This window comes from Ranitomeya variabilis, chromosome 2, assembly GCF_051348905.1.
Source record: "Ranitomeya variabilis isolate aRanVar5 chromosome 2, aRanVar5.hap1, whole genome shotgun sequence".
NCBI lineage: Eukaryota > Metazoa > Chordata > Amphibia > Anura > Dendrobatidae > Ranitomeya > Ranitomeya variabilis.
The window spans coordinates 687,412,470-687,438,197 of record NC_135233.1 but is presented as its reverse complement, the minus strand read 5'-3'; the positions used below and the strand labels follow the sequence as shown (position 1 = coordinate 687,438,197).

General features: G+C 41.0%; 1 protein-coding gene across 21 annotated transcripts in view; it reads right to left on the bottom strand.

Moving 5' to 3' along the window:
* The window catches only part of EPB41L2 (erythrocyte membrane protein band 4.1 like 2), a 193,161-nt gene that overhangs the window by 13,445 nt on the left and 153,988 nt on the right, over positions 1 to 25,728 (bottom strand). For 8 of the 21 annotated variants that reach the window (XM_077289360.1, XM_077289364.1, XM_077289370.1 and 5 more), the window contains 8 exons: positions 25,373 to 25,519; positions 19,025 to 19,180; positions 14,066 to 14,119; positions 13,357 to 13,887; positions 12,122 to 12,244; positions 10,867 to 10,962; positions 9,456 to 9,536; positions 8,708 to 8,821 (listed from right to left, as the gene is read on the bottom strand). In XM_077289360.1, the coding sequence (XP_077145475.1) occupies positions 8,711 to 8,821; positions 9,456 to 9,536; positions 10,867 to 10,962; positions 12,122 to 12,244; positions 13,357 to 13,887; positions 14,066 to 14,119; positions 19,025 to 19,180; positions 25,373 to 25,519 (1,299 nt within the window). In that variant the 3' untranslated portion in view covers positions 8,708 to 8,710. The remainder of the gene's footprint in view (positions 1 to 8,707; positions 8,822 to 9,455; positions 9,537 to 10,866; positions 10,963 to 12,121; positions 12,245 to 13,356; positions 13,888 to 14,065; positions 14,120 to 19,024; positions 19,181 to 25,372; positions 25,520 to 25,728) is intronic. The other 13 variants (XM_077289366.1, XM_077289377.1, XM_077289379.1 and 10 more) reach the window with 8 other exon arrangements.

The following is a 25,728-nucleotide window of genomic DNA, read 5'->3' as shown; positions in this document are numbered from 1 at the left end:
AACATTCTATCTTTTACTATAGATGCTGCATAAGCAGCATCTATAGTAAAAAGATGGTCACACTTGTCAAACAGTATGTTTGACAAGTGTGACCAACCTGTCAGTTTTCCAAGCGATTCTACAGATCGCTTGGAAAACTTTAGCATTCTGCAAGCTAATTACGCTTGCAAAATGCTAAAAAAAAAAACGCGAAAAAAACGCAAAAAAAAAAAATGCGGATTTCTTGCAGAAAATTTCCGGTTTTCTTCAGGAAATTTCTGCAAGAAATCCGGACGTGTGCACATACCCTAAGGGTGAGTTTCCACGGTCAGTAAACGCTGCGTGTTTGACGCTGCGCAGAGCTGCAGCGTCAAACACGCAGCGTCCAGATGTTCCAGCATAGTGGAGGGGATTTTTGGAAATCCCGTGTCCACTATGCGTGGAAACACGCATCCGTCTTCCCTGCGACTCCGGACATGCTGCGCGTCTTTTCAGATCGCAGCATGTCCGTACACCTTGCGGGGACGCAGCATCCCCGCAAGGCATATCACAGGGCGCTATGGGAGAGAGCGATGATCCCGGATGTGTACAGTTAACACATCCGGCATCATCGCGTCCCAGAAAGAGGGCGGGGCTTAGCGCCGAGCCATCCTGACCATGGACACATATCCTTAAATAAAAAAAAAGCAAATCATAAACAATAATGTAAAACAAACAATGGCAGAGAAAAATAGAAAAACCTAAAGCTTGCTGTGACACAGGTATTGGCAGCCTTTACATTAAATTAGTATGGAAACATTTTGACTCGCCTGTGGTAAAATCACAAATGAGAATCACCTGTGATTAATTGGCAATGACCATGTGACATGAATTAGCCAATGAATGATGACTTCAGTGTTTTAAAAAGCCACATGGTAGGCCCTGTTCCTTTTCACAATGGTAAAGACAAAGAAGCTGTCTGAGGACATCAGAACTGCCATTAGCAAACACAAGACTTCCAAAGGGTATGAGGCCATCTACAAAGACCTTGGTATCCCAGTTTCAACAGTGCGCAATGTTATTAAGAAGTTTGCCAAGCATGGAACCAACAAGAACCTCCCTGGATGTGGGTGGAAGAGGAAAATTCACAAAAAATTTCTTCAAAGGGTTGGTGCGAATGGTGGAAAAAACACCATGTCAAACATCCAAAGACTTCAAGACCAACCTGGAACAGTCTGGGGTCATGGTATCAATAAGTACTATAGGCAGCAAACTAAAGCAAGCCGAGGAAGAAACCATTGCTGAAGAAAAAAAAAGACTTAAAAAGGAACGACTGATCTTTGCCAAAGAGTGCCTTGACAAACCACAATACCTCTGGGAAAGTGTTCTGTGGACACATTGAAACAAATATAGAGCTTTTTGACAATGCAAAGCAACAGTTTGTTTACAGATGGTGCAATGAAGCTTATAACGAAAAGAACACCCTACCAACAGTTAAGCATGGTGGAGGTTGCTTTGCTTCGTCTGGAACAGGAGGCCTTGACCGTATCACAGGAATCATGAAATCAGAAAATTATCAAGCGATTTTAGAGCAAAATGTCATATCCAGTGTAAGAAAACACTCTTCTGAGTCGAAGAATCTGGGTCCTCCAGCAAGACAATGACCCAAAGCACACATCCAAAAGCACACATCAATAGTTGAAAAAGAAAAAAAATGGACTGTTTTAAAATAGCCAGCAATGAGTCTTGAATCTCAATCCCATTGAAAATCTTTGGAGTGAGCTGAAATCTGCCATTGGGAAAAAGAACCCTGCAAACATTCAAGAGCTTGAGCAAATTGCAAAGGAAGAGTGGGAGAAAATACCAGCTGAGAAGTGCAAGAAGCTTGGAGGCTGTCATCAATGCTAAAGGGTGTGCAACCAAGTATCAATTAGGGGTGCATTTATTGCTGTATATGCTATCTATTCTGTTTCTTTTTTTAAATTGCAACATTGTTTAAGTTCCTAAAGGAGAAAAATGTGGTGTTATCTAAGTGTAGTAAGATATAATCAAATGATTTCCATGCACCTTGATTACTGAAATTGCAACGAGTAAGTTGCAAACCAATGTTTTATTGTTATTTCTTTCGAATCATTAAAGGGAACCTGTCACCTGAATTTGGCGGGACCGGTTTTCGGTCATATGGGCGGGGTTTTCGGGTGCTTGATTCACCCTTTCCTTACCCGCTGGCTGCATGCTGGCCGCAATATTGGATTGAAGTTCATGCTCTGTCCTCCGTAGTACACGCCTGCGCAAGGCAATCTTGCCTTGCGCACGCGCAGTATGCTTTGCCCAATTGCGGGCAAAGCCGAAAAGCATTAGTGCACATGCGCCGGTGCACTATGTCCCGGAAGTATTTCGCTGTGTTCCAGGACATAGTGCGCCGGCGTATGCGCACTAATGCTTTTTGGCTTTGCCCGCAGTTGGGCTGCGCGTGCACAGGTGTGTACTACGAAGGACAGAGCATGAACTTCAATCCAATATTGAAGGGTAAGGAAAGGGTGAATCAAACACCCGAAAACCCCGCCCATATGACCGAAAACTGGTCCCGCCAAATTCAGGTGACAGGTTCCCTTTAATTAAGCAAATTGTCTCTTCAGAGAGGAAGAGGACTAGAACTCGGGTGCCACCTATTGGAAGTAGGAATCCTAACAGTCAATGTCGACCCTTTAATGAGCCTTGTCACATGACTTAGGATAAAAACCAAACCGGAATCTCAATTTGCAGACACTGTTTCGGTACTGCCCCTCGTCAGTGCAAAGTGGAGATCTGGTTTGGCTGTGTGAGAGGTGTCTGACTGGGATCCCGATCATTAATTAAAAATCCTGAGGATATAATTTTTTTCAATATCTTCAGAAATAAATTAAAATGTCCCAGTCTATGAAAAAAATGAAGGGGTGCCAATAATGGTGAGCAGCCCTGTATAATGGCTTAATGGGAACCTGACAGTTGATACATGCTGCCCAAACTACAGGCAGCTACTGATTAGCTCAAGTGCTCGTCACTAGAGTTTGCCTGGGGTGCTTAGCTATTCACCGTCAGGAGTCCCCACTGCTGTTAGCTGTGTTAGTCAGGCAATCCCTGCATGTTTTGTGGCTGTCTTACATCCGGGAACATGCAACTGTGGGGACGTCACTCAAGCACCCGCGATACTTGGGTTTGCCGGAGCACTCTGGGCAGATCCGAGAAACGAGCAGTACAGACAGCATGTATCAGACACATCCAGGTATGTTTGACGGCGTTTCAGAAAAACATACTTTAAAAGCTGCCTATAAGCAAGCTGCACAGGAGACTTGTCAGACAGGCGTGTGCCCGATGGCTTCTCCCTGCACACATGCGGGGAGAGACCTGCCACTCAAGGTGAATGGGCGATGAGAAGTCGGTGGCTTCTGAAGTATGTTTTTCTCCAAAATGCCACAAAATTTCAGAGTTTAACATACCTGGCTGATACATCCTACCTGTGGATTGGGAAGCATGGATCAGATGTCAGGTTCCCTTTAATGGCATTGTCTCACCGGAGCCAACAGCTTTCAGTTTACAGTCATGACAGCACTTCTTGCTGTGGGCGGCATTAACCCACCTCTTGGCACAGATGTATTGAGTGTGGACAGAGCTCAGGAGCTGAGCGCCACCCGCATACAGCTGATGGGGATTGGTCACTAACAGCTGAGCACTGGCAGTTTAGACGCTGCTGTCAATCTCATTTACAGGGGTTCTCCAGGAATAAAATAAATAAATATAATAACTAAAAGGAAAGGTCCGTATAAATAAATTCTTGAATGCATTTAATTAACAAATCACAATCATTTTGTCTGGGGAGTTCATCCCTTTAGCATTAAAATGGCTGTCACCTAGTGACAGAAACCTATACTAGAATGTTCGGACAGGAGCCGGGGAGCAGGGAGCTCTGCTCTCCTTTATGTGTAGGGAGATGTGCTCCACTAACTAGGGAGATACCAGAGGTGCCCTGCCTTACTGAATAACAAGCATCTCCAGGTCACAGCGGCGGAGCTTCCTGCTGCACATGCTCACAGGCTCCTGTCCGAACACTCTTGGACTGCTTTCTCTCAGTGTAACAAGCTGACGGCCATTTTAATCCTATCACTAGCACACTAGACAAAATTATTGTGATTTGCTAATGAATTAGGAATATATTTATAATGACATTTCCTTTAGTTATAATTTTTTTTTTATTCCCAGAGAACCCCCTTTAAATGAAGTTAGTCGGTAAGCATGCCATCTGCCACTGCCCCCTGTGACGCGACTGCAGGGCCATGTGCTGAGCTTTAAAGGAGACCACAATGTACACTATATACTGCAATACTGTGCTATAGTGTGCAACAGAACAATAGCAAGTTCAAGTCCCGTCAAAAAAAAATTACAAAAATTCAAAATGAATTTATTCCCTCATTAAAAGTAAAAAAAAAAAAAAGTAAAAAAAAAAAAAAGGAAACATTTGGCATTGTTATGTCTATAAAAGTCCCATCTCTCAAAATCTAAAATGAATTAATGTGATCAATGAACGCCATAACGAGAAACAAGATCAAAAGGACAGAACTGTGTATTTTTGGTAAAGACTAGTGATGAGCAAAAGTGCTTGGATAAGGTGTTATCAGAGCATGCTCAGGTGCTAACCGAGTGTCTTTGAAGAATATTTTCTCGTCCGCGCGCCTGCATGCCCAGCGGCTGTTTGACAGCTACAAAGCTGAAACACATGCAAGGACTGTCTAACAAACAGGCAGCTGTGGGGAATCGGACATATTATCGGAGCACGCGAAGACAACCTGTTAGCAACACGAGCATGCTCATATAACACCTTATCCGAGCACGTTCTCTCATCACTAGTAAACACACATCCCTAATAAAAAATACAATAAAAAGATATCAAAATGTTGTATTCACCCCAACATGGGGTGAATGAAAATGTCAGTTTGCCAAGATGAGAACAAGCCCTCACATAGCTCCATTGATGGAAAAGTAAAAATGTTATGGATATCGAAAAATAATGACACTAACCCCATCCCTGAACCAAAATTTGCTTCTTTTACACTTTTATATGAATAAAAAAAATGCTTTTATGGTACTGCCATAATCGTACAAACCTAGAATCCGGTTTCCAGGTCATTCTTGCCATAGCCATACAATGACCGCCTTGAAGAGGCTAAAGGGAATGTATAAGAGACCGGCTCCTGTATTACAACCATCTACGTTACACTGCAGCGTTTCAGAGACATGCAGAGTGGATAGCAGCGGTATGAGGCATGTCCCCAAAGGCTTCTCCTTGCCCACTCAGCTAAACTGAAAGGTCACCTGAAAGGTGGGGGACATACCTTCAAGACCAGATACCTTGTCCCAGACAATCCCCCTAGTCAATGCTCATTAGGAAGGAGAAAAATAAATAACATGTAAAAATTACTCACCTCCCAGACCGCTGCTGCTCATCCATGCACAGTGCTGCATCCCCAGCCAGTCTCCTGGGATAAGCCCCCTGACTTCTGCTGATTGGCTGCAGTGCACATGACCCCAGGAGACTGGCAGAGAATGCAGCGCTGAATATAGAGGTATAGAGCCAATCTGGGGGGGAGGGGAGAGGATCATTTATTTGTTTTTTAATTATTACGGAGAGTAGTGGACAGCAGTTTTAATGGACAAAACTATGGCACTAACCCTTCATCTCCAACCCCATGAATCTAACAGTGGTCAGCCGGCACTCATTGGTCGGATTCTACGGTGACTAATACTAGATGACCTTGCAGCAATGATCAGTGAGGATCTTTGATTCAGAAGATGTCACTTCCATGAATGAAGTCCAACGTCCAAAGGACGACACTGATTTCTTCACCAAACATAATGGATATTTACAGCTGGACAAACGAGGCCTGTACACAATTTTATTATACGCCAAGTCATTATCATATTGTTCATTTGCCATCACATATACACATTTGTAAGTACACATGGTATGCAGGGTACCAGGTAATTCATTCATCATAAAAATACTTAACCTTCAAATAATCTAAAATCTCTTAATTATTTACTAATTACCGTACCTGGAAAGAAAAGGTGAACTAGTATGAAGAAAGCGTATATGAATCTACTACACGCTCTATACAGTGTCCGCCAAGGGACAGGACAATTACAGATCTCATGTCATTTGCTGCCACCTACTGGTGAAAACAGGAATCTACAACTGATCTATGAAAGCCGCTGTCTGTTGCATTTTATCATCATGTCTAGCTTCACTGTATACACATTGTACATTACTAAAATTCTAAGACAATAGCAAAAATGGATGAAATTGTCACTCCTGGACAATACGTGTTGGAATGGCCTTTCATGGCAAGATGGTAATTGCATGTGATGGATGATTTCGAATTTGGTGAAATTCTAGAAATTCTTTGACTTGCTCTTATGGACCTGTATGATACAAAGGTAAAATTCAGGATGGGGGGTGGCGGTGCAAATCTTGTACCGGGGCCCATCAGACGCTAGTTCCACCACCAAATCTGCACAATTAAAACTAAAATTATGTCACCATATATATGAAATATTTTTTTCTGGCACAGGCTCTAGTTTTCACTGTCGCCATATTTGAGTACATAGATTTCCTCATCACTTTATTCCATTTTTTGGTAGGGGAAAGGAAAAAAAAAATTCCATGGTTTTCAGATTTTTTTTGCCATTCACCGTCAGAAATAATTATATAGATTTATAGCATGGCTTAATATCATTATGCAGATGGATACTCAATTTATGAATTGTAGAATTATGTTATTCAACAAGTGAAAAATGTAAAGTACTAATGTTTTAATTTAAAAAAATTAGTACATCAACATTTTACATTTTTTAATGGTATACAACACGAAACATAAACTAACATAAAGGTTAGCTGTTTTCCACATTTAAAGCACCTGCAGAATTTTCCATGAAAACCTTGTGTACAACTAGCTAACATTACGACTGCAGTAAATGTGGGCAGGGCTTGGTCACATGTGTGCGATGTCTCCTCTCCTCCCCTTCTGGGTGTTTGTGAAAGGATAAGAGAGGATGAAGTTTAGGATCACAGTGAGGAGCCATCTTGTTGGTGACTGCAAAGTGATACTGACAAGTAGGCTGTCACTGAGGATGGCAGGACCGATTCTATTAGTTGGTACTGCTACAACATGTTGGGACTGGATAGGCAGACTGCGTCATGCGCTGGGCCTGGATAGGCAGACTGCGTCATGCGCTGGGCCTGGATAAGCAGACTGCGTCATGCGCTGGGCCTGGATACGCAGACTGCGTCATGCACTGGGCCTGGATACGCAGACTGCATCATATGCTGCGATTGGATACACACACAGCATCATATGTTGGGATTGGATAAGCAGACTGCATCACACAAAGGGATTGGATACACGGAGTGTATCCCATACTGGGATTAGACAAGCAGCACAGTGGGCTGAATCACACATGATGTTCATTAGATACGCAGCACTGCAGGCTGTATCACACATGATGGGAATAGATTGGTAGCTCTGCAGGCTGTATTGTTTGCTGCGTCCAAGGTGCTGCTATCTATTGAACGCAGGTAAGTCCGCATTTGGCCACTGAACCCTGCGGAGTCACAGAGTCCAATACATTCTATTGGTAAAATTTATCTTGCGGACATGCCAGAAACTGACATGCAGCGGTCTGGAGAGACAAGCCACATGTCAGTCTCTGCGGGTGATCCGCGGGCGTCTGTGGACACATAATGGACATGGGATTTCTTGAAATCCCACCCACCAAGCTGTAACATCTGGCCGCTACGGGTGGCACTCTGCACAAGCACGCAGCATCCACTGATCGTGTGAACATACCCTTACAGATGATTGGCAGCAGATACATGCTGCAGTCAGGATGCCTCCAACGATGAAAACACAGTAGCCTAAGAGTAGTACAATGACAGCATTTCCCACATGTCTACTTTACATCAGCACAATTTTTGAAACATAAGAAAAAAATTTGGGAAGATATAAGGGTTAAAGAGTTGTCCAGCGATTTCTCATTTTTCCAACAAAATTTACAAAACCTCACGATTTTGGAAACTAGATCCCTCAGGGAACTTATCTAGATGTGTGATGAGCACCTTTAACCTCCCCCCCACCCACCTCACGGTACTTCACAGAAGTTTATAACATTGAGCTGAGAAAAACAAATTATATTTTCTCCACAAAATTGTTTTTTAGCACCAAATTTAGCATTTTCACAAGGGTAACAGGAGAATTTACACCTTACACCATACAATTTGTTGTGCAATTTCTCCTGAGTACGCAGATACCCCATATGTGGGGGAAAACTACTGTTTGGGTTCTCGGCAGGCCTCAGACAGGATGGAGTGACGTTTTGGAATGCAGACGTTGATGAAATTGTCACAATATTTACATTTTCACAAAGGGATATGGACAAAAATGGTAGAAAAATTGTCCCACAGCCTATGTGTGTGTGCAAAATCCCCATGACATATCAATACATCCAAGGTCGGTAAGTACCAGCCAACCTGGACGTATGAATACAAAGGTCATGAGGGGTTAAAATGGAGTATACCAGCATTCACAATGGTATGATGTCTGTAGCTGACACATCCCAGGAGATATCTGAAGATGTGATGTGAGAGGAGTCAGAATAGCCTTTTATGGGGTTTTGATATTTGTGTAGCTCAGTAGTTAAAAGAAACTTTTTTCCTCACCATCTACTCTTCTTCACCTTCTTCAGTAACCTCAGTCTCCTTGTGCACCACCACGCGAGTTATAGACATGTCAGGGTGTTGCTCTTTGGCTTCCTTTATTGCTTGTGCTAATGCCTAAGAAGAGAAACACAAAGTAGCATCAGAGTCACAATTTAGGAAAATGTCTTTTTTCCACTGACAAGTCGGTAAGCAAGGACTCGTATAGCTCATAAAAAACAGTCCAGACTTTTTTTCCCTCCAATTCAGGAGGCTTGAGAAGAAGTGGCTCATAAGTGGAGAAAGAAGTAAGATTCTCTGATCACATATATTACCAAGTTTTTTATATTCACGAAAGTCATGCAACGTTTGAAGAAAGTACTACAACTATTGGACATGGAAAAACTTATTTTGGGAAGAACGCTTTAATCTCGATCACATTAGCTATACTTCTACTTTGTCCCAAAAGGAGAAGGGAGCGCGAGCTGCTGTGGTGTGGGGAAACAAGCAACCAATTTTATGTCCCAGAAAAAAAAATTTGCATCACAAATCGCATTCCTGGTGCCAAATCTTTTTTCCAAACTCTATCCATTTATTTGCTAGTTTAAATAGAACAGGTTCCATTCGTAATCATGAAAAAGGCCAACTCATGGGAACGAGATCTATTGATCATCAGCAATTAATCCCGTTCTAGGACCCCGAAACAAGTATGTGTAATTACATAAACCTAGCTTTCGGAATAGTTTACTAATTTATTCAACACTTCCCTTACCTCATCATGGTCAATGTCTGCATCTCCACTGATAACAATGCGCTTTTCAATTCTTGTTTCCGATATCCCACCTTTTCCAGTCTTCAAATGAAACAAATATAGCATGGATGTCATAGCAGCAATACACACAAAACAATAAAATATGCTGGTTTCTACAAACAACATTTGAGATCAAACTATTTGATATGTAACGTGGTCTGCCAAATCCAAATTAAGCATGTGCGGTGACTATGGTAATGTCTGGTAGAGGTAGGCACATCTGAAATGTAATAGCTAGGCCAAGTTCACACGTTGCGGAATCTGCACCGAAAATTCAGCTATTTTAATACAAGTACATCAAAGTAAATGGGTTTCTCAAAACATATGTTGCATTAAAAAAAAATATATAAAAATCAGCACCTAAGTGAAAGCATGGTGGGAATTTGAAGCATGCTCATTATTATGCAGATTTTTACCCTATTCAGTGCTAAGTACGAGAGAAGTGAGAAATCCACACACAAATCCTCAGCACAATCCGCATGTGTTACTTGTGGATTTCATTGAAGATTTATAACCAAATCCATAGAGTAGATTTTTCGCAATGTGGGAACTTCGTTTAAGGCTCATGCACACTTTTCTCATTCTTGGTTTTCATGGATAGCACTCGTACCTGTGACATTCTATGTGGCTGTGCACATGTCCAATTTTTTTTCCCCAGACCGAGAGGTCCGCGGAAACAATCAGACATATCTTATTTTGATCTGAGTGTCAGTTCAAAATTGGCAATGCAACTCTACGGGTCCTCGAGAAAAAAAAAAAAAAAATCAGACCGCATCAGAGTGTGAACCGATTTTCATGGACTGACAGAATGGAGGAGGTGGAGAAACTTCTCTCCAAGTTCAAGAAATATTGTTGCCACTCTGATCAATTCCTAATCATAATAAATCAGCCTTTCCTGAATGACCTGGGAAGGGTGTGCGGTCTAATCCGAAAAGGCCCAAGGGGGCAAAGCCCCACTAGAAATGACCCCTCTAGCAGGTCAATAAAACTTAGCTTTATTCTACTACATTAAAATAGTTATTTTATGGGGTAATTAATAAAATTTGCCATAAAAAGATTAGAATATATACATAAATCAAATAAACTAATCTATTTATGGCAAATTAGGATAGTCATTTCAAATAATTAACCCATAAAATAATAATTTTAACGTACTACAATAAAAGCGAAGGTTCATCATTAATGTATATTTGATAAGTAAAAACGTCCTCAATATCAGGGTTGGAACGTGACTTTGTCCAAGTTTATAATTTTGTCCCTCTGTATTTGAGTTTGATATTCCGATAGTAATGGGAACAATTGAAGATCATAAAGCAGTAGAATTAGTGATAAAAGACAAAGTCAGGGTGTAACATGTGCTGGTGGCCTTTACCTTGGTGATGTGTGTCGTTGTAGTGGTTAGAACCGAGTCGGATGTGATTGTCTGAGCACTCAGTAAAATCCCTGGCTCACTGTCTCCACCATCCAGCTTCATCAGGAGGAAAAAGAAAAAGAGAGGTTAGCAAATAGTTTTCAAAATTGGAAAGTATTTCCTGGTCCACGTTGGAAAGGATGCAGACATTTTTCTACGTGCATCTATAGACAGAAATCCCGACCAGTAGCAGATGAAGGAAGACGATAATTTTGTGGTTTTAAATCTAAATTCCATTGGGAGATTAGGAGCTTATTCCTGATGGGTTAGATGTCCAGTTGTTCAGGTGGGAAATGTTATAAGAAAATAAATAATAAAACCTGCACCTCTTCAACACAGGCTGCTCCAAAGGTCTCTATCAAGTCTTTTCAGTCACATGACTGCTGCAGCCAATCACAGGCTCAGCAGCAAGTGACAGAATAGGTAAGTGCCATCCCTTTCTGCTCTGGCGGAGATCACAGGAACAAAAAAGAGCAGCACAGTGAAGAAAATTGGGTGCCGGCCCCTACAATCATTTCATTCGAGTAAGAATACTACATATAAACCATAGGCGAGGCAGTAGCATTCATTGCCTCTATAGCCATTAAAATAAAACATATTCGTTATTCCTAAGCAACCACATGTCCTGTCCTATATACTGAATGTCACTTATTATGTCTGCATTATGCATAGCTGACGTCTGCCCTGAGCTGCAACTTTGGCACATAGTAGCCAATATATGTTTTTTTTAAGCAGCCTTTTTATTTTTAGAACTATTAATTTTCCTTAAATCATGGTAAGAAATGCAACAATAGTCTTATTTTAAAAATAATCAAGCTATTCATGGTGGAGCCCCCGTGCCAGGTGTACCATGCATACAGTGCTCTTTATTTTTATGCTGCATCACACTATTCAATAACCTGCTGATGACTTCAAGAAGCAATTTGCCTCCAGAAAAAGTGAAGTCCTCCACATCACTAAACTACAGACAGAAAATGTAAGTTTCCGTGTTACAAGTTCCTCGGGGGCTGTCAGAACGGAAGATTTATGGAACAAAAGGTAAAGAGGTAATGCGTTTTTTCTTTTTTGGAAAAGAGATTAGTAAAAGAAAGCCGTTGTTTTGTCTTCAGAGATCCACAGGTTTCCGCGAGTAAAGATCTTGTCATTACAATGGACGGCACCACATGACCTGGGTAGAGAGCGGTGAACACCCATCACAAGCCCACAAAGAGTCTACCTGAGCAGATTCGAAGGTAATGGTTTTTGTCTCAGTCTGAACTATTGGGACTTCTTTTGTTGATATTTCAGTCCTCTGTGTGGCATCAGAAATGGTGACCATCTCTGTTTTCACCACTGGAGGCTAGAGAGAAACAAGCACAGAAATTCTTACACAAAAAAAATTGACAATTCTGTAAATAACAATTCCAGGTAATCTCCTCTAGCCAGGTCTGCCAGACAAATAAAATTAAAGGGTAAAACCAATGAGGTCTTGCCACACCACCATTATTAAAGGGAATCTGTCACCAGGTGTTTGTCCCCTAGTCTCAAAGCAGCATAATGTAGAGACTGAGACCCTGATCAAGGGATGTGTCATTTATTAAGCTGCCTGCCGTGGTTTTGATAAAGTCAGTTTTATCAGCAGGAGATTATTAAAGAGGACTAGTAATCTTGCTGATACGTAGTCCTGCATATTCACGAGCTCTGTATAACTCCGCCCAACCACTGATTAGCTATGTAAATGGGCAGAAAGCAGCCAATCAGTGGTGGGGCGGGGTTATATAGAGCTTAGCATTCACAGAACCGCTATATCTTCAGCACAAAAAGAATGTGACTATAAAACGTGCAGCAAGCAGCCCAGTAAGTGACACATAGCTGGAATCTGCCCCTACATCATGCTGCTCATAGATGAGGTAGCAAAACTTTGGGCGAGAGATCTCCTTTAAATATTTCTTTCTAATCCCAAGACAATTGTGATGTCTTAAAAGTCCGCCTCCACTAAAGTCATCTCTATATTTGAGCGATTAAAAGAATTTAGTGAGATCAAACAGATAACAGTATTAGAGTGACAAGAGTAAAAAACTGGTTGCGATACAGACCAAAGGGAAATCTAAGCAGCCACATAATTAGTAGTTATTAGGTACATGCACCGAGCTAAAGGAAGCATATTCACAGGACCACAAATACAGCACATATGGAAAAGACAAACCAAGACCCAAAAGGTGTAAGAAACATGTAAGATGGAAAATTATGGTGCAATTAAACATGGAAATGAAAATATGGCGGTATACTGAATAACTAGCAGTGGAAAGAAGAGCAACATCTGGAAAGAGAAAGAAGCCAAAGCCACTGGTTTGCCTTTTTGATAGAAGACACCAAAACCTCCTTAAGATTTGATAAAAGCTCAGCGGTAACATCCACTGTAACAGATTGACCGGTGCATACGGAAACTCCCATTCTGTTGGACCCATTTACCTCGGAACAACAAATAATTTGGGCAGAAGCATCAACATCGACGTGAGAAACATCGCCATTAATTTTGCTTTGCTCTTCCATGAGAATTTCATGTTTTTCGTCAACTTTCTCCTCACTTTCAAAGGTACTAAGGGTAATTTCCTGGGCTATGACTTCCGTCTTTTCTTGGATCTCAGTAACGGTCACAGTGACCGTATGGTCTTCGTCGGTCTGAGACTCCTCTGGTTGGACGTCCTTCACGCCTTCGGCACCTTCTTCAGGCTCTTCTGGTATAACTTGCTCAGAAGTTCTCCCTTCAGCCTTATATTCTACCTCTTCATTCTCACTCTCGCTACTGCTATCATAAGAAGATACTGACTGGGCGTCATTTTTAGCCAAAGCTTTCACTTCTACCAGCTGCTCATTCACATCATTGTGGTGTCCAATATCTCCATTTATTCCAGCTGTCAGGTTTTCCTTGATAGGTGCATTTGTGTACTCAGAATCTGCCTGATTTTTCTCTTCCACTACGTTCTGTATCTCATCTGAGTTCTATATGGAAATGGATGAGGAAAATAAAAGCATATGAATAAATAAAACAAATTAAAACTAAAATTAAGATGCTGTATTTCATGGAAGACAAAAAAAAGTGATGAAATCAACTAAAAAGTGGGAAAACGTGATGGTGATTAAGATGAACATATTGGTACTTATAGTACAATCTGAGCACCTCAAGGGCATCACTCAGGCCGGTGCGCATCCCTCTTGTTCTGGGTAAAAGTTTCTGTGGGACACAAGTACATATAAAGGACACAATCAATACATATACACAATGACATCAAAATTATTTCAGGGAAATGTTTCACCAACAACAGAAAAAGGACATTGAACATGTGATAAAACAAGCACAAATCCATAAAAAACACAAAACCAAGAATATCCCCAGCGCTGAACCTGTAGATAACATACCATGCCTGGCTCTGCCCTACATGAAGAGGTAAACTGCACGGTACACATTTATATCAAGCTCCCCAAATCATATCAGTCTATAGTTTTAGGAGATTAAGAGCTTTTTAAAGGGGTTGTCCAGGATTAGGACACTCTAGTCCTTTGGATGCCAGTAATTACAGGTTAGGCAATCCCTGCGTGTGTTGTGGCTGTCTAACAGCCATGAGACATGCTGCAAGTCACTCGGATAGCACACGAGCATGCTAAGATAACGCCTTATCAAAAACAGCTTTATTTCTAAAACCTGCAGTCACTTTACAAACACCTACTGTGGACATTTTATCAAGTGAATATATGTATGCCTATATTTAAATGTAAGAAATTATTATGGATTTTATAGTCATTTCCGCCAATTTTATTTGGCATAGGTGCACATACTGATACAAAACAGCAAAAATGTGGGGGACAGGATATCACCGCTGTGGCCAGTGACTGTCTGCAGGAAGAGGAAGCAAGGAGACCAGCAAGGGAATAATTTTTTTTTCCCCACCAGTGCCTGGTTTTAAAACAAAAGAGTGAAAGACACAACCCCTTTAATTTACCTTATATCTATTCCTTTTATTATTTTAGTTTTACCCAGAAACAAAATCCCCATTGTGACTAGGATGTCCTTGGCATTAGGGCTGCAGTTCTATTCTGTAATACCAAACTCAAGGAGAAAGTTAGTGCTGTTATCAGTGGAAAAAAAAATGTTTGAATTAATTCTATTCCTGAACACCTTGAAAAGTGGTTCCTGAGACAATTACTCTATTTCAAGGCATAGCAGTCCTTCAAAATTGCCGTATACCGGTTGGGATCCAGTTTCTGAGACCCCAGGAACGCTCTCATTCTGCATGAGCTGTGTATGGCCTCAGCAGGACGTCTATGGAGCCTGTACTCAACTAGTGTTCCGAGCGATCAGTGGGGGTCTCAGGACATAGACCCCCCACCAATCTAAATGTATGTCTTTCCTTAAGAGGGTTGGACAATTTCTTTTATTACTGCATCTTTCCTCACAAAATGACCAGAACGTCTGTCCATACAAAGGATGCTGGTGGAGGAGCATGTGACCAGATCAGCTAATCTGTCTCCTCCAACTGTAAACCTCCTCATCCAGGAAAAGCGCCAGAATTGCCAAATCTAATAGATGCACTTTTTCTGGGCGGCAGCGGGCTTCTATTTTTAGGCTGAGGGGGGCAATATTCATGGCCCCTTACCAGTTAGAGGATACTAGCCCCTAGCTGTCTGCTTTAGCCTATATATATATTTTTTTTATATCAATAATTTAAAAATATGGTTTGGGGACCCTTCTATTCTTGATAACCAGCCTTGCTGAAGCTGACAGCTGAGAGTTGCAGCTTCCAGCTTTGACTGGCTGGATATCAAAAATACAGGGAAATCCACGCCGTTTATTTTTCAATTATTAATTTACAGCGCAGGAGCTAGTTGAGGAATACACCCATCAGCCGCTCCTGCTCTCCCTGTTCTTAGCGGCACTGGGCTTCAGCTGATGGGAGCGGTAGACTCAGTTGACACCAATGACTGGAGTTAAGCTTTTTACCTCCAAATCACCGCTGTGAGCTCACGCTGTCATTTAACAGCCTGGGATCCGCGGCTGTCTGACCGGCGGTGACGATTTTTCTGCCAATCAGAAGTGGTGTTTGCCATGCCGTCATGCATATGACAGCGCAATAAAGACATGATGATCGTGGGGCCAGGCCCGAACAGTAACATGGACTTCCTAGCAAAGTCCATGCTCAGTGTCCACGCCCGAACAGTAGGTGTTCGGTATGGACGCCGAACTTTACTGTTCAGGTTCGCCCATCTCTATTCATAGGGGAAACTGCTTTTCTATTGGACAGGGCTGGTCACATGCTCCTCCTCCAGTAGCCATTGTAAGGACATAAGTGCTGATTAGTGTGTGAGGAAAGCTGCATTAACAAGGGAAAGTGGCCAACTCCTTTAAACAGTGATGGTCCATCTTTATGATAGGATTCATAGGATAGAGAGGGAGTTTACTCAGTGGAGTGCAGCCCACACTGGTCTGCAGAGCAAGGTGGCCATAATATTCTATTAAAGGGGTATTTCCATTTCCAAGAGCCTATCCCAATGCATAGAAGGTGTAAGCTTAGCAAATACCTCCAATTAGAAATATAGTATAGTTCTTCTGATTCGCTATGTCACTTACCCCCTGTGCAGGGCACTGTAGTAGCCTAGGTATCCATGGTTATGACCAGTAACAACCGTCACTATATGCATGGTCGTAACCATGGATACCTAAGCTACTGCAATGCCCTGCACAGGAGGTAAGAAACAGCGAATCAAAAGAACTATACTACATTTCTTATTGGAAACATGTTCTAATATTATTATTGCAAGTACTACATATTGCAATAGGATCTTGGAAACGGGAATACCCCATTAATTGTTTAAACAGATACAGAACTGTGCATACTGAGGCTTGCGAAAGTATTCCCCCCCCCCCTTTGCATTTTTCATGTTTTGCTACCTCACAACCTGGAATTTCCCTTTTTTAAAGTGTGCATCAGTTCAGGTAAAGAACATGCCCACAACTGTGAACATTTGGTTTTCTTTTTATTGTGAAAACAACAAATATAACAAAATAACTGAAAACTTCAGTATGCATAACTATTCACCCCTAAAATCAGTACTTTGTAGAGTCTACTTTTATGGCAATTATAGTTGCAAGCTGCTTTGGATAAGTCTCTATGTGCTTTCTACATCTGGCCACTGGGATGTTTGCCCATTCCTCAAGGTAAAACTGCTCCAACTCCTTTAAATTAGATGGTTTCCTCTGGTGAACAGCAATCTTCAAGTATGACCACAGATTCTTTTTTGGATTAAAGTCTGGGCTTTGATTAAGCGCTCCAAAATATTTACAAGTTTCCCCTAAAAACAACTTGAAAGTTGCATTTAGCAGTATGCTATGGGTTGTCATGTTGGAAGGTGAAACTCTGTCCCAGGCTCAAATCACTGACAGACTGAAACAGGTTTTGCTCAAGAATACCCCTGTATTTCGCACAATCCATCTGCCCTTCGACTCGGAACATTTTCTCCGTCTCTGATGCCGAAGAACAACCTCACAGCATGATGCTGCTACCAACATGTTTCACTGTGGGGATGGGGTTCTTGGAGTGTTGAGATGTGTTGGTTTGGCACCAGACATAGAATTTACCGTGGTGACCAAAAAGTAAAATGTTGGTCTCATCTGAACACAGCACTTTCCTGCATACATTTTGGAAGTCTCCCACGTTTTTTGACATACTAAAACTGAGCCTTACAATTTGTGTGTGTAAGTAGAGGCTTTTTTCTGCCCAATCTTCAATAAAGGCCACCTAAATGGAGTGTATGGTTTATTGTGATCATATGGACAGATACTGGCACTCTGTTGTGGTGCCCTGTTTTTCCATTTGAAGATAATGGATTTGATTGTGCTCTTGGGATCATCAGAGATTGATATATATTTTTAATATTACTATTCATTTACTTATAGATTTTTATAACCCAACCCTGACTTGTACTTCTCAACAACTTTGTCCCTGACTTGTTTGAAGATCTCCTTGGTCTTCATGGTGTTGTTTGGTTAGTGGGGCCTCTTGCTTAATGGTGTTGCAGACTCTGTGGCCTTTCAGAAAAGGTGTGTATATACTGACAGACCATGTGACACTTAGATTGCACACAGGTAGACTTCCTTTCTCTAAGCATGTGTCTTATGAATATAATTGCTTGCAACAGAAATTTTTCGGGGCTTCATAGCAAAAAGGGGTGAATACATATGCACATGCCAATTTTTAGTTATTTGATCCCATAAATTTAATTTATGCCTATATTTTTGTCACTTCACCAACTTAGACTGTTTAGTGCTGATACATCACACACAAATCGGATTACCAAAATATTTATGCATATGTTGTAATGTAACAAAATAGGTAAAAAGCCAAAAGGAGTGAATACTTTTGTAAGCCGCCATTTGTGTATGGTTGTACCAAGTACTGCAGCTCTCTCCTATTCTACTAAATGGAGCTGAAGGACCAGGCGTGCAACCATAAGTACAAAGCTATGCAGCTGTTAAGATGAACAATAAAACCTCTCTTTTGCTGATCTATGTAGGTTCAGGAGGTCATACTCTTAATACTCAAAACATACATAGCCTATTAAAGGTCCTGAAAAAAACTTTTTGCAAAGCACAAATAAAATATTGCTATGTATAATCAATAATGCCAATAGTAAATTTAATAAAAATAACTGCCTTCCTTTAAAATGTTAAATGTAAGCTGTATGTATGTATGTATGTATGTATGTATGCATGCATGTATGTGTATATATATGTGTATGTATGTAGGAAATGAGCCATTTACAGCTTGTAGCCGAATTCTCGTGGTTACTGAACCAGAGATTCAACACTGCACTTATCACTACTGTGGCGTATACAGTTTAGCCTTCACATTCTGGAGACAAGGTAAGAACTCTACAGCTCCACTTCGAAACATAAGACAAGCAGATATCAGAAAGGCATTCTAGTTCACACCGGGAGGGCAACATTTTTCCCCAAAGAGGAATATGGTGGTACTACGGTCATGTTATCATACAGACATTGTCACATGGAACAAATATCCAATAAACACAGCAAGGACTAGAAAAACAGTGAAAAACAGCACACAGAACAAAAAAGAAAGTGCACCTCAGACAGTGGTGGAGAGTGAGAAACGCAACAAGTGTCACTGGGCACACTATCATTCAAAACACTGTTCTCTGTGGTCCGGTGGTTAGAAGAAGACGACAAGGTAGGAAAGCGGTCTTTACTAAAGAGAATGGATGTTATCTCCTCTTCAAGGCTCTAGACAAGTTCGAAAGTGGAGAGCAAAGTGATAAGAAAAGAAACATGGAAATATTAGAAACTAACCAGAAGTAAGATTATTGTGAAGGTACTACAAAGTGAACCCAATAGACAATGAAACCAAAGAGAGAATACCGCTAGAAGCTAGAGTCTGGAAAAAGAAAATCCTGATTAATAAAGGATTTCAAAGCACACCTAATGGTCTGAAAATGGTGCTTTACATTTTATTCTGCAAGCAATCCATTTGTGTACTTTGCAACAGTAATAAGGACAACCCTATGGTCCCTAAAGGCTGCTTCTGCTGGAAAGCCCAATCTGAAGCTTCAGTGGCCCCATATCAACCAACTGGTGCCCTCACAACATGCTAGACACATTTATACATGGGGCAGCCATCGTGGTTGATCTGCTGCTAACAGCATTCAGCAATATTCTTTACAATTACATGGGTTATAGAAAAATAGACTAGAGGTGGTCATTGCCTTCTAAGGAATACTCTGACCAACACAAAGGGGAAAGTGTGATCCTGCGTGGCATATTTGCAGGTGCTACTTTCATCGTACTTCCTGACTGTGAAGATAGTGATATAAACACTAAAAAAGGTGTCAGTCCACTATTAGGCTTAGTGAATAGAAAAAAAAATTTACAGGAATTTTTTTTATTTTTTTAAAGAGAAAAACACAAAAATAAATTACCAATAATTAAAAATAAAATGTTTACCTTGAAAAACTTATTTAATCAATAATTTGTTTTAATTGCACAATCCCTATAATTTTTGAGAAAACAAATCCTGGAATGCCATAGAAAAGAAATTCTACACCTTTTACTTTCCGATACAAGTCTCAAGGAGTAGGGACAGATACGACCGCCTTGTACAGCAGCAGCGAGTTCTAGAGTCTGGATACATCTCTTTTGGAAAAGTGGTATGCCATGTAGCCTCCAGAAGTCAGAAAACTGCCACCCACTGGAGGTAGCTACTGTACAGGTCAGTGCTCGACCCTTTATTTTGCCCTAAAACATGACTAATGAAATACGCCTGAACAAAGTCTCATCCAAAAGGAACAGGCAGCCATATGTAGACAACTCTGCCTTGGAAAGATAGATTAGTGTCCTTCTATCCTTCAGTGGTGGATGCATGTGTTGTGACTATCACAGCCACGACACATAAAGCAGCGGCGCCGAACAGCTGATGATCGGGAGCAATCCAGGTTACTGAAGCAGCTATTCGGGGAAACGCTATAGGTATTTGGATAAGCACTTATCCGAAGCTATTCGATCATCCGTAGTAACAATGTTTTGAACTTCTGAGTTTCAGGCTCCGTATCTCACAATCCACTACTGCTTTGATCATGAGACTACCATCATTTTATAGACAATCATCTTGGCTATCTCATACATAAGTTTATTATTTTGCTCCTGGTAGTGGAAAGAACGTTTTCTTCCAGTATATTACAAATGACAATCTGTTCTCACATTCCCTAATAGTTCAATGTCTTATTCGGTTGCTTCCCAAATTAAAGGTCATTGGTTCGACCGAGGAGCAGCCATGAAGAAGATTTTCCAAGAAAAGAGAAACAGCATCATCCAGCTCAGTGTTCCCCAACTCCAGTCCTCAAGAGCAACCAACAGGTCATGTTTTCAGGATTTCCTTAGTATTGAATAGGTGGTAATTCCATCACCTACACAGGCAATAATTCCATCACCTGTGCCATTCTAAGGAAATCCTGAAAACACGACCTGTTGGTGGCTCTTGAGGACTGAAGTAGAGGAACACTGATCCATCTCATCAGTAGTGGTCTCTCAGCCAAGAAAATCACCACCTGCATCATGTGAGTGCCCTGTCAGTTGGAAGAATACGAAATGAAGTCCATCCATTCAAAGGCAGAGGTGGACATCCAGGAAAAATATCAGAATCAATAAGTCGTTTCATCACAAGGTCTATCAGCTCTGGTGCGAAAAACATGGCAGTGGAGGTGGCTTGTATGATTCGTAATAGTGAGATCACAGACGTCGATGCAAGCACCGTGCAAAGCACATTACACAAGTCTGGAATGGTGGCTCGAAAAAAGGTAGTCTTGATTTCAAAATAGTCATAAGAAGCGTTGACTCCCGTTTGCAAAAAGAAGTACAAAAAGTGGGCAGTAGAAGATTTGAAACGACTGATTTGGAGCGATGACACGAATGTTAATAGACTAGGCACAGATAGGTGCAAATGGGTCTGGAAGAATTAGGGGAAAAAGGGGCTAAATTGAAGAAACTATCAAGTTCATTGAAGGAAGTCTGATCATATGGGGTTGTTTCACAGCCAAATGTGTTGGATACTTGATCAGGATTGATGTTGGTCTCATTGCTGAGCTATATGTGAGTATCCTACAAGACGAGTTACTTTGTACACTCAAGTACTATGGGTATGAAAAGGACGACCGTGTACCAGCAGGACAACAACACAAAGCATAAGTTGAGATTGGCGAAGAACTGGTTCAATGACGATGAAGGATTGGTCCTCAGTCCCCAGACCTCAATCCAAATCGAACATTTGGGGGTAGAGTTGAAGAAAAAGCTGTATACATACCCAAATGAGTCGACCAGTATGCACCAACTTTGAGAACATGTACAAGAGACCTGGGATTAGATTCCGGTCGAGACATGCTTGAATCTGATAGAGAGCACGCCCAGAAGGATTCAGGCAGTGTTGAAAGCCAAAAGGTGTATTTACAAAATACTCACAAAATAATAATTAAAATTTAGATTTTTAGGAGCAAAACAGTAAAAATACAGTGACATGACAAGAATCTGCATAACTAATCATATGCTAAATAGATGTAAGTCAAATGTATGCATGAGATAGCCAAGTTAATTGTCTATCAAACTATTGTAATTTCAAGTTCTAAGCAGTAGTGGATTGGTGAGATATGGAGCCTGAAAGTCAAAAGTTCAAAACATTGTTACCCTTTTGCTCACCTATGTAAATACCTGCAGTTAGAACACTGTTTCATTACAGTATTAACATGTCTGCAAATAAAACAAAGCAATTAAGATTAAGATGAATACAACTTTAAATGAAGAGAATAGTACAAATGAACAAAGTAATTTTTAAAAATTGTTGTGGTCGTCCCAAGTTCTTCATTGACGTGTCCTGTACCGTGCTCATTGTTAAGTAGTGAAAAGAAAATTACTGAAGTTAGGCAACACAACCCAGGGCTTTTCAAAAAACAAACAAACCCTAGTATGGTGGTTCTCCAAGACTCGGATACCAGTAGTCTAACCTTAGTAGAGTTCATTAATGCTTAAAAGCAACCAGTGTCATATGGAGAATTGGCAAGTCTGGATCATGGCTCTAAAAGCACAGGAAAGGAAGTGGTTCTGAAATGCCACACTGCTCCCAGGCCATATATTATTAGATGCAAGTGGACTCCAGTATCAGCGAAGTAGGCAGTGAATGTTTCTGAGATGTTGGAGAAAAACCTTTCAAATAAGTTTTCTATTTCAGGCTTACCTACATAGCCTGATCAATGGTTTTCTAGATTGTGAACCACATAATTTTGTGGCTCTTTTTGAGCAGCGCTCATATCACTTTGCTGAGGGCCAATTGAACGTTCATGTGAGGCAAGCAGGCCTGTCCTCAGCAGCTTTTGGTTAGCACTATGGCCAAGGATGTGTAGTGAGCCCTTCTTCTGAAACCACTGACTGACTGCTGACTAGTAGTGTGCATGCTCTGGTCACACAGCATAAGCTATATAGCAGTCTGTCTGCACAGTACAAGTCAGCAGTCAGTTACCGAAGAAGTGCTGACTGTTGTTCTGTGGAGTCTAGCTGCACATGGCACAGAACGGCCACAGTCAAACTGCCTCATGAATGTTCAAATTGGCCCTCAGCGCAGTGTTGTGAACATTATCTCCTAATGGCACAGTGTACATACTCGGCTCGATCTGAGGACGTCCGTGTGCACCTGGGTGCATGTGCAGGGATATCCGGTGTAAACTAGTACTACAACAAGCTCAATCAGAGCAAGAGAAGTGGATGGAAAACAAAATATAATGTTAAAGGGAACCTGTCACCCCCAAAATGGAAGGTGAGCTAAGCCCACCAGCATCAGGGGCTTATCTACAGCATTCTGGAATGCTGTAGATAAGACCCCGATGTATCCTAAAAGATGAGAAAAAGAGGTTAGATTATACTCACCCAGGGGCGGTCCCCGGTCCGGTCAGTGTCGCGGTCTGGCGCCTCCTATCTTCATCAGATGACGTCCTCTTCTTGTCTTCACACTGCAGCTCCGGCGCAGGTGTTCTTTGTCTGCCCTGTTGTGGGCAGAGCAAAGTACTGCAGTGTGCAGGCGCCTGGCCACTCTGACCTTTCCCGGCACCTGCACACTGCAGTACTTTGCTCTGTTCTCAACAGGGCAGACACAGTACGCCTGCGCCGGAGCATGAAGACAAGAAGAGGACGTCATCGTAAGAGGATGTGAGGCCCCGGACCGCGACACCCATTGGATCGGACCGCCCACATGAGTATAATCTAACCTCTTTTTCTCATCTTTTAGGATATATCAGGGGCTTATCTACAGCATTACAGAATGCTGTAGATAAGCCCCTGATGCTGGTGGGCTTAGCACACCTTCCATTTTGGGGGTGACAGGTTCCCTTTAAGACAAGTGATTAGGCTATTCAGGTAAGCCTCCACTGGGAGGAGCATACATTTTAGAAAAGGAATATTTCAGTTTTTAGCACTGTTGCTTTGCAGCACTGGAGTCCTGGGTTTAAATCCCACCAAGGACAACATCTACAAGGAACTTGCATGCTCTCTCCATGTTTATGCGGGTTTCCTTAAGGTTCTACGATTTTCTCCCACATCCCAAACACATTCTGGTATGGAATTTAGATTGCGAGTGCCAATGGGGACAGTATCTGTAAAGAGCTGCGGAATATGATGGAACTGTATAATAAATAAATATTTTAAAATTTTGTCTTTCTAAGATCTTTTTTAAAAAAAGATGGATTTATGATTGTGGTCCAACCCATTTAAGTCTTGGAGAAGCACTTCTACACTGTTAAGAGAATTTTAGTTATGGGCAGATATTGTAGCTCCTGCATTAAAAAATAAACCATACAATTAATCAGTGCTGTACAGGTCATATTTGTTTTAAAATGGCAAACAGGACACTGCAGCCCACACAGTGTACAGATTTTTACCAAACTCTTGCGGCATATGTAGGAGAGACAGTGGAGTCTGAACCACTTAAAAAGCAAAAGGGATAGCTTTACAGCACATTCAAGTAAGAAATTAGACAAATATTTTTACAGTCAGGAGGCCCATAACTGACCAGGCCACCATTTAGTCAAGTACACCTTTTATCCCCTATATTAAATACCATAATCACCTTACCAGTCATGTCTTTCCTTTGGATAAAATTTAGAATTTTGACTCTTTATTAATTCTTTATCGAATAAAGAACCACTCATGCCACTGCTTTATCTCTTACATTAGTGTTAGATTACAAATTCCCATGCGGACATTGTAAATCACTAGAATCTCTACTCCATCACACTATTTAGTCCATACTATAAGGAATGCTGGACTTAATATTTTTTAAAATATATAATAATTTAGGGAACAATTAGCAGAAAACAAATACTGGTATTAATGATTAAGTAGTAAGGAATTAATTGAATACAAGGAAAATAATCTTAATGAATTTTGGAGTCAAAAATTTTCTTTCACTCTTGGAGGTACCCATACCCAGAATGTCTATGTTTTTAATGACTCGTGCACACAACTGATTTTCTCAGAAGAATGCCATCTCTGGTTTTCATGGATAGCACTCGTACCTATGATATTTAATGGCTCACACAAAAAAAATTGGAGACATGTCTGAATTAAGACAAAGTGTCTTAACAAAATCGACAATGAAAGTCAATGAAAAAAAATGTATCACAGTCAGATGACATCCAAGTGTGGTCTGATTTTCATGGACTGGCAGAATGGAGAAGGCAGAGAAACTTTTTTTTAATCTGAACTAAATGGCTTGTCTTTTTTGTAACATTTAGACCTGGTCTAAATCAGGTCAGGCTATACTAACAAATCCAAATTTCAATTAACTTGTTTATTATCCATTATCAAATTACTCAGACAGACACAAAAAGTAACTTAAAGCTACTAAATGTCACGATGCATGCACGAGATAAATCTGTGACATACCCCGTGTGTCTGCAGCGGTAACGGAGTGACACATCGTTTTTCCCATTCGTTGGGACGTGGCTCAGGTGTAGACTCCATGAAAGTGCGCTTGAGCTCACTAATGCTAGCCTGATGTCTCAAAATCTCATCTTGTGATTTATCCAGATCCTATTAATGGATTATGTAAAAAATAAAAAAACAAAACAAGAAAACACAAAAGACAACTCGACAAGAACTCAAATTTGATGGAAAAACAAGTTAGCCATTAAAGTGGGGAAAAAAGCAGTAAAAGACAAAATGTTTGGCCCGTTTTGTAGCACTAAAAGCTATAATGTCAATACACATAAGCAAAAATCCAGACCTGATCCACATGTGGT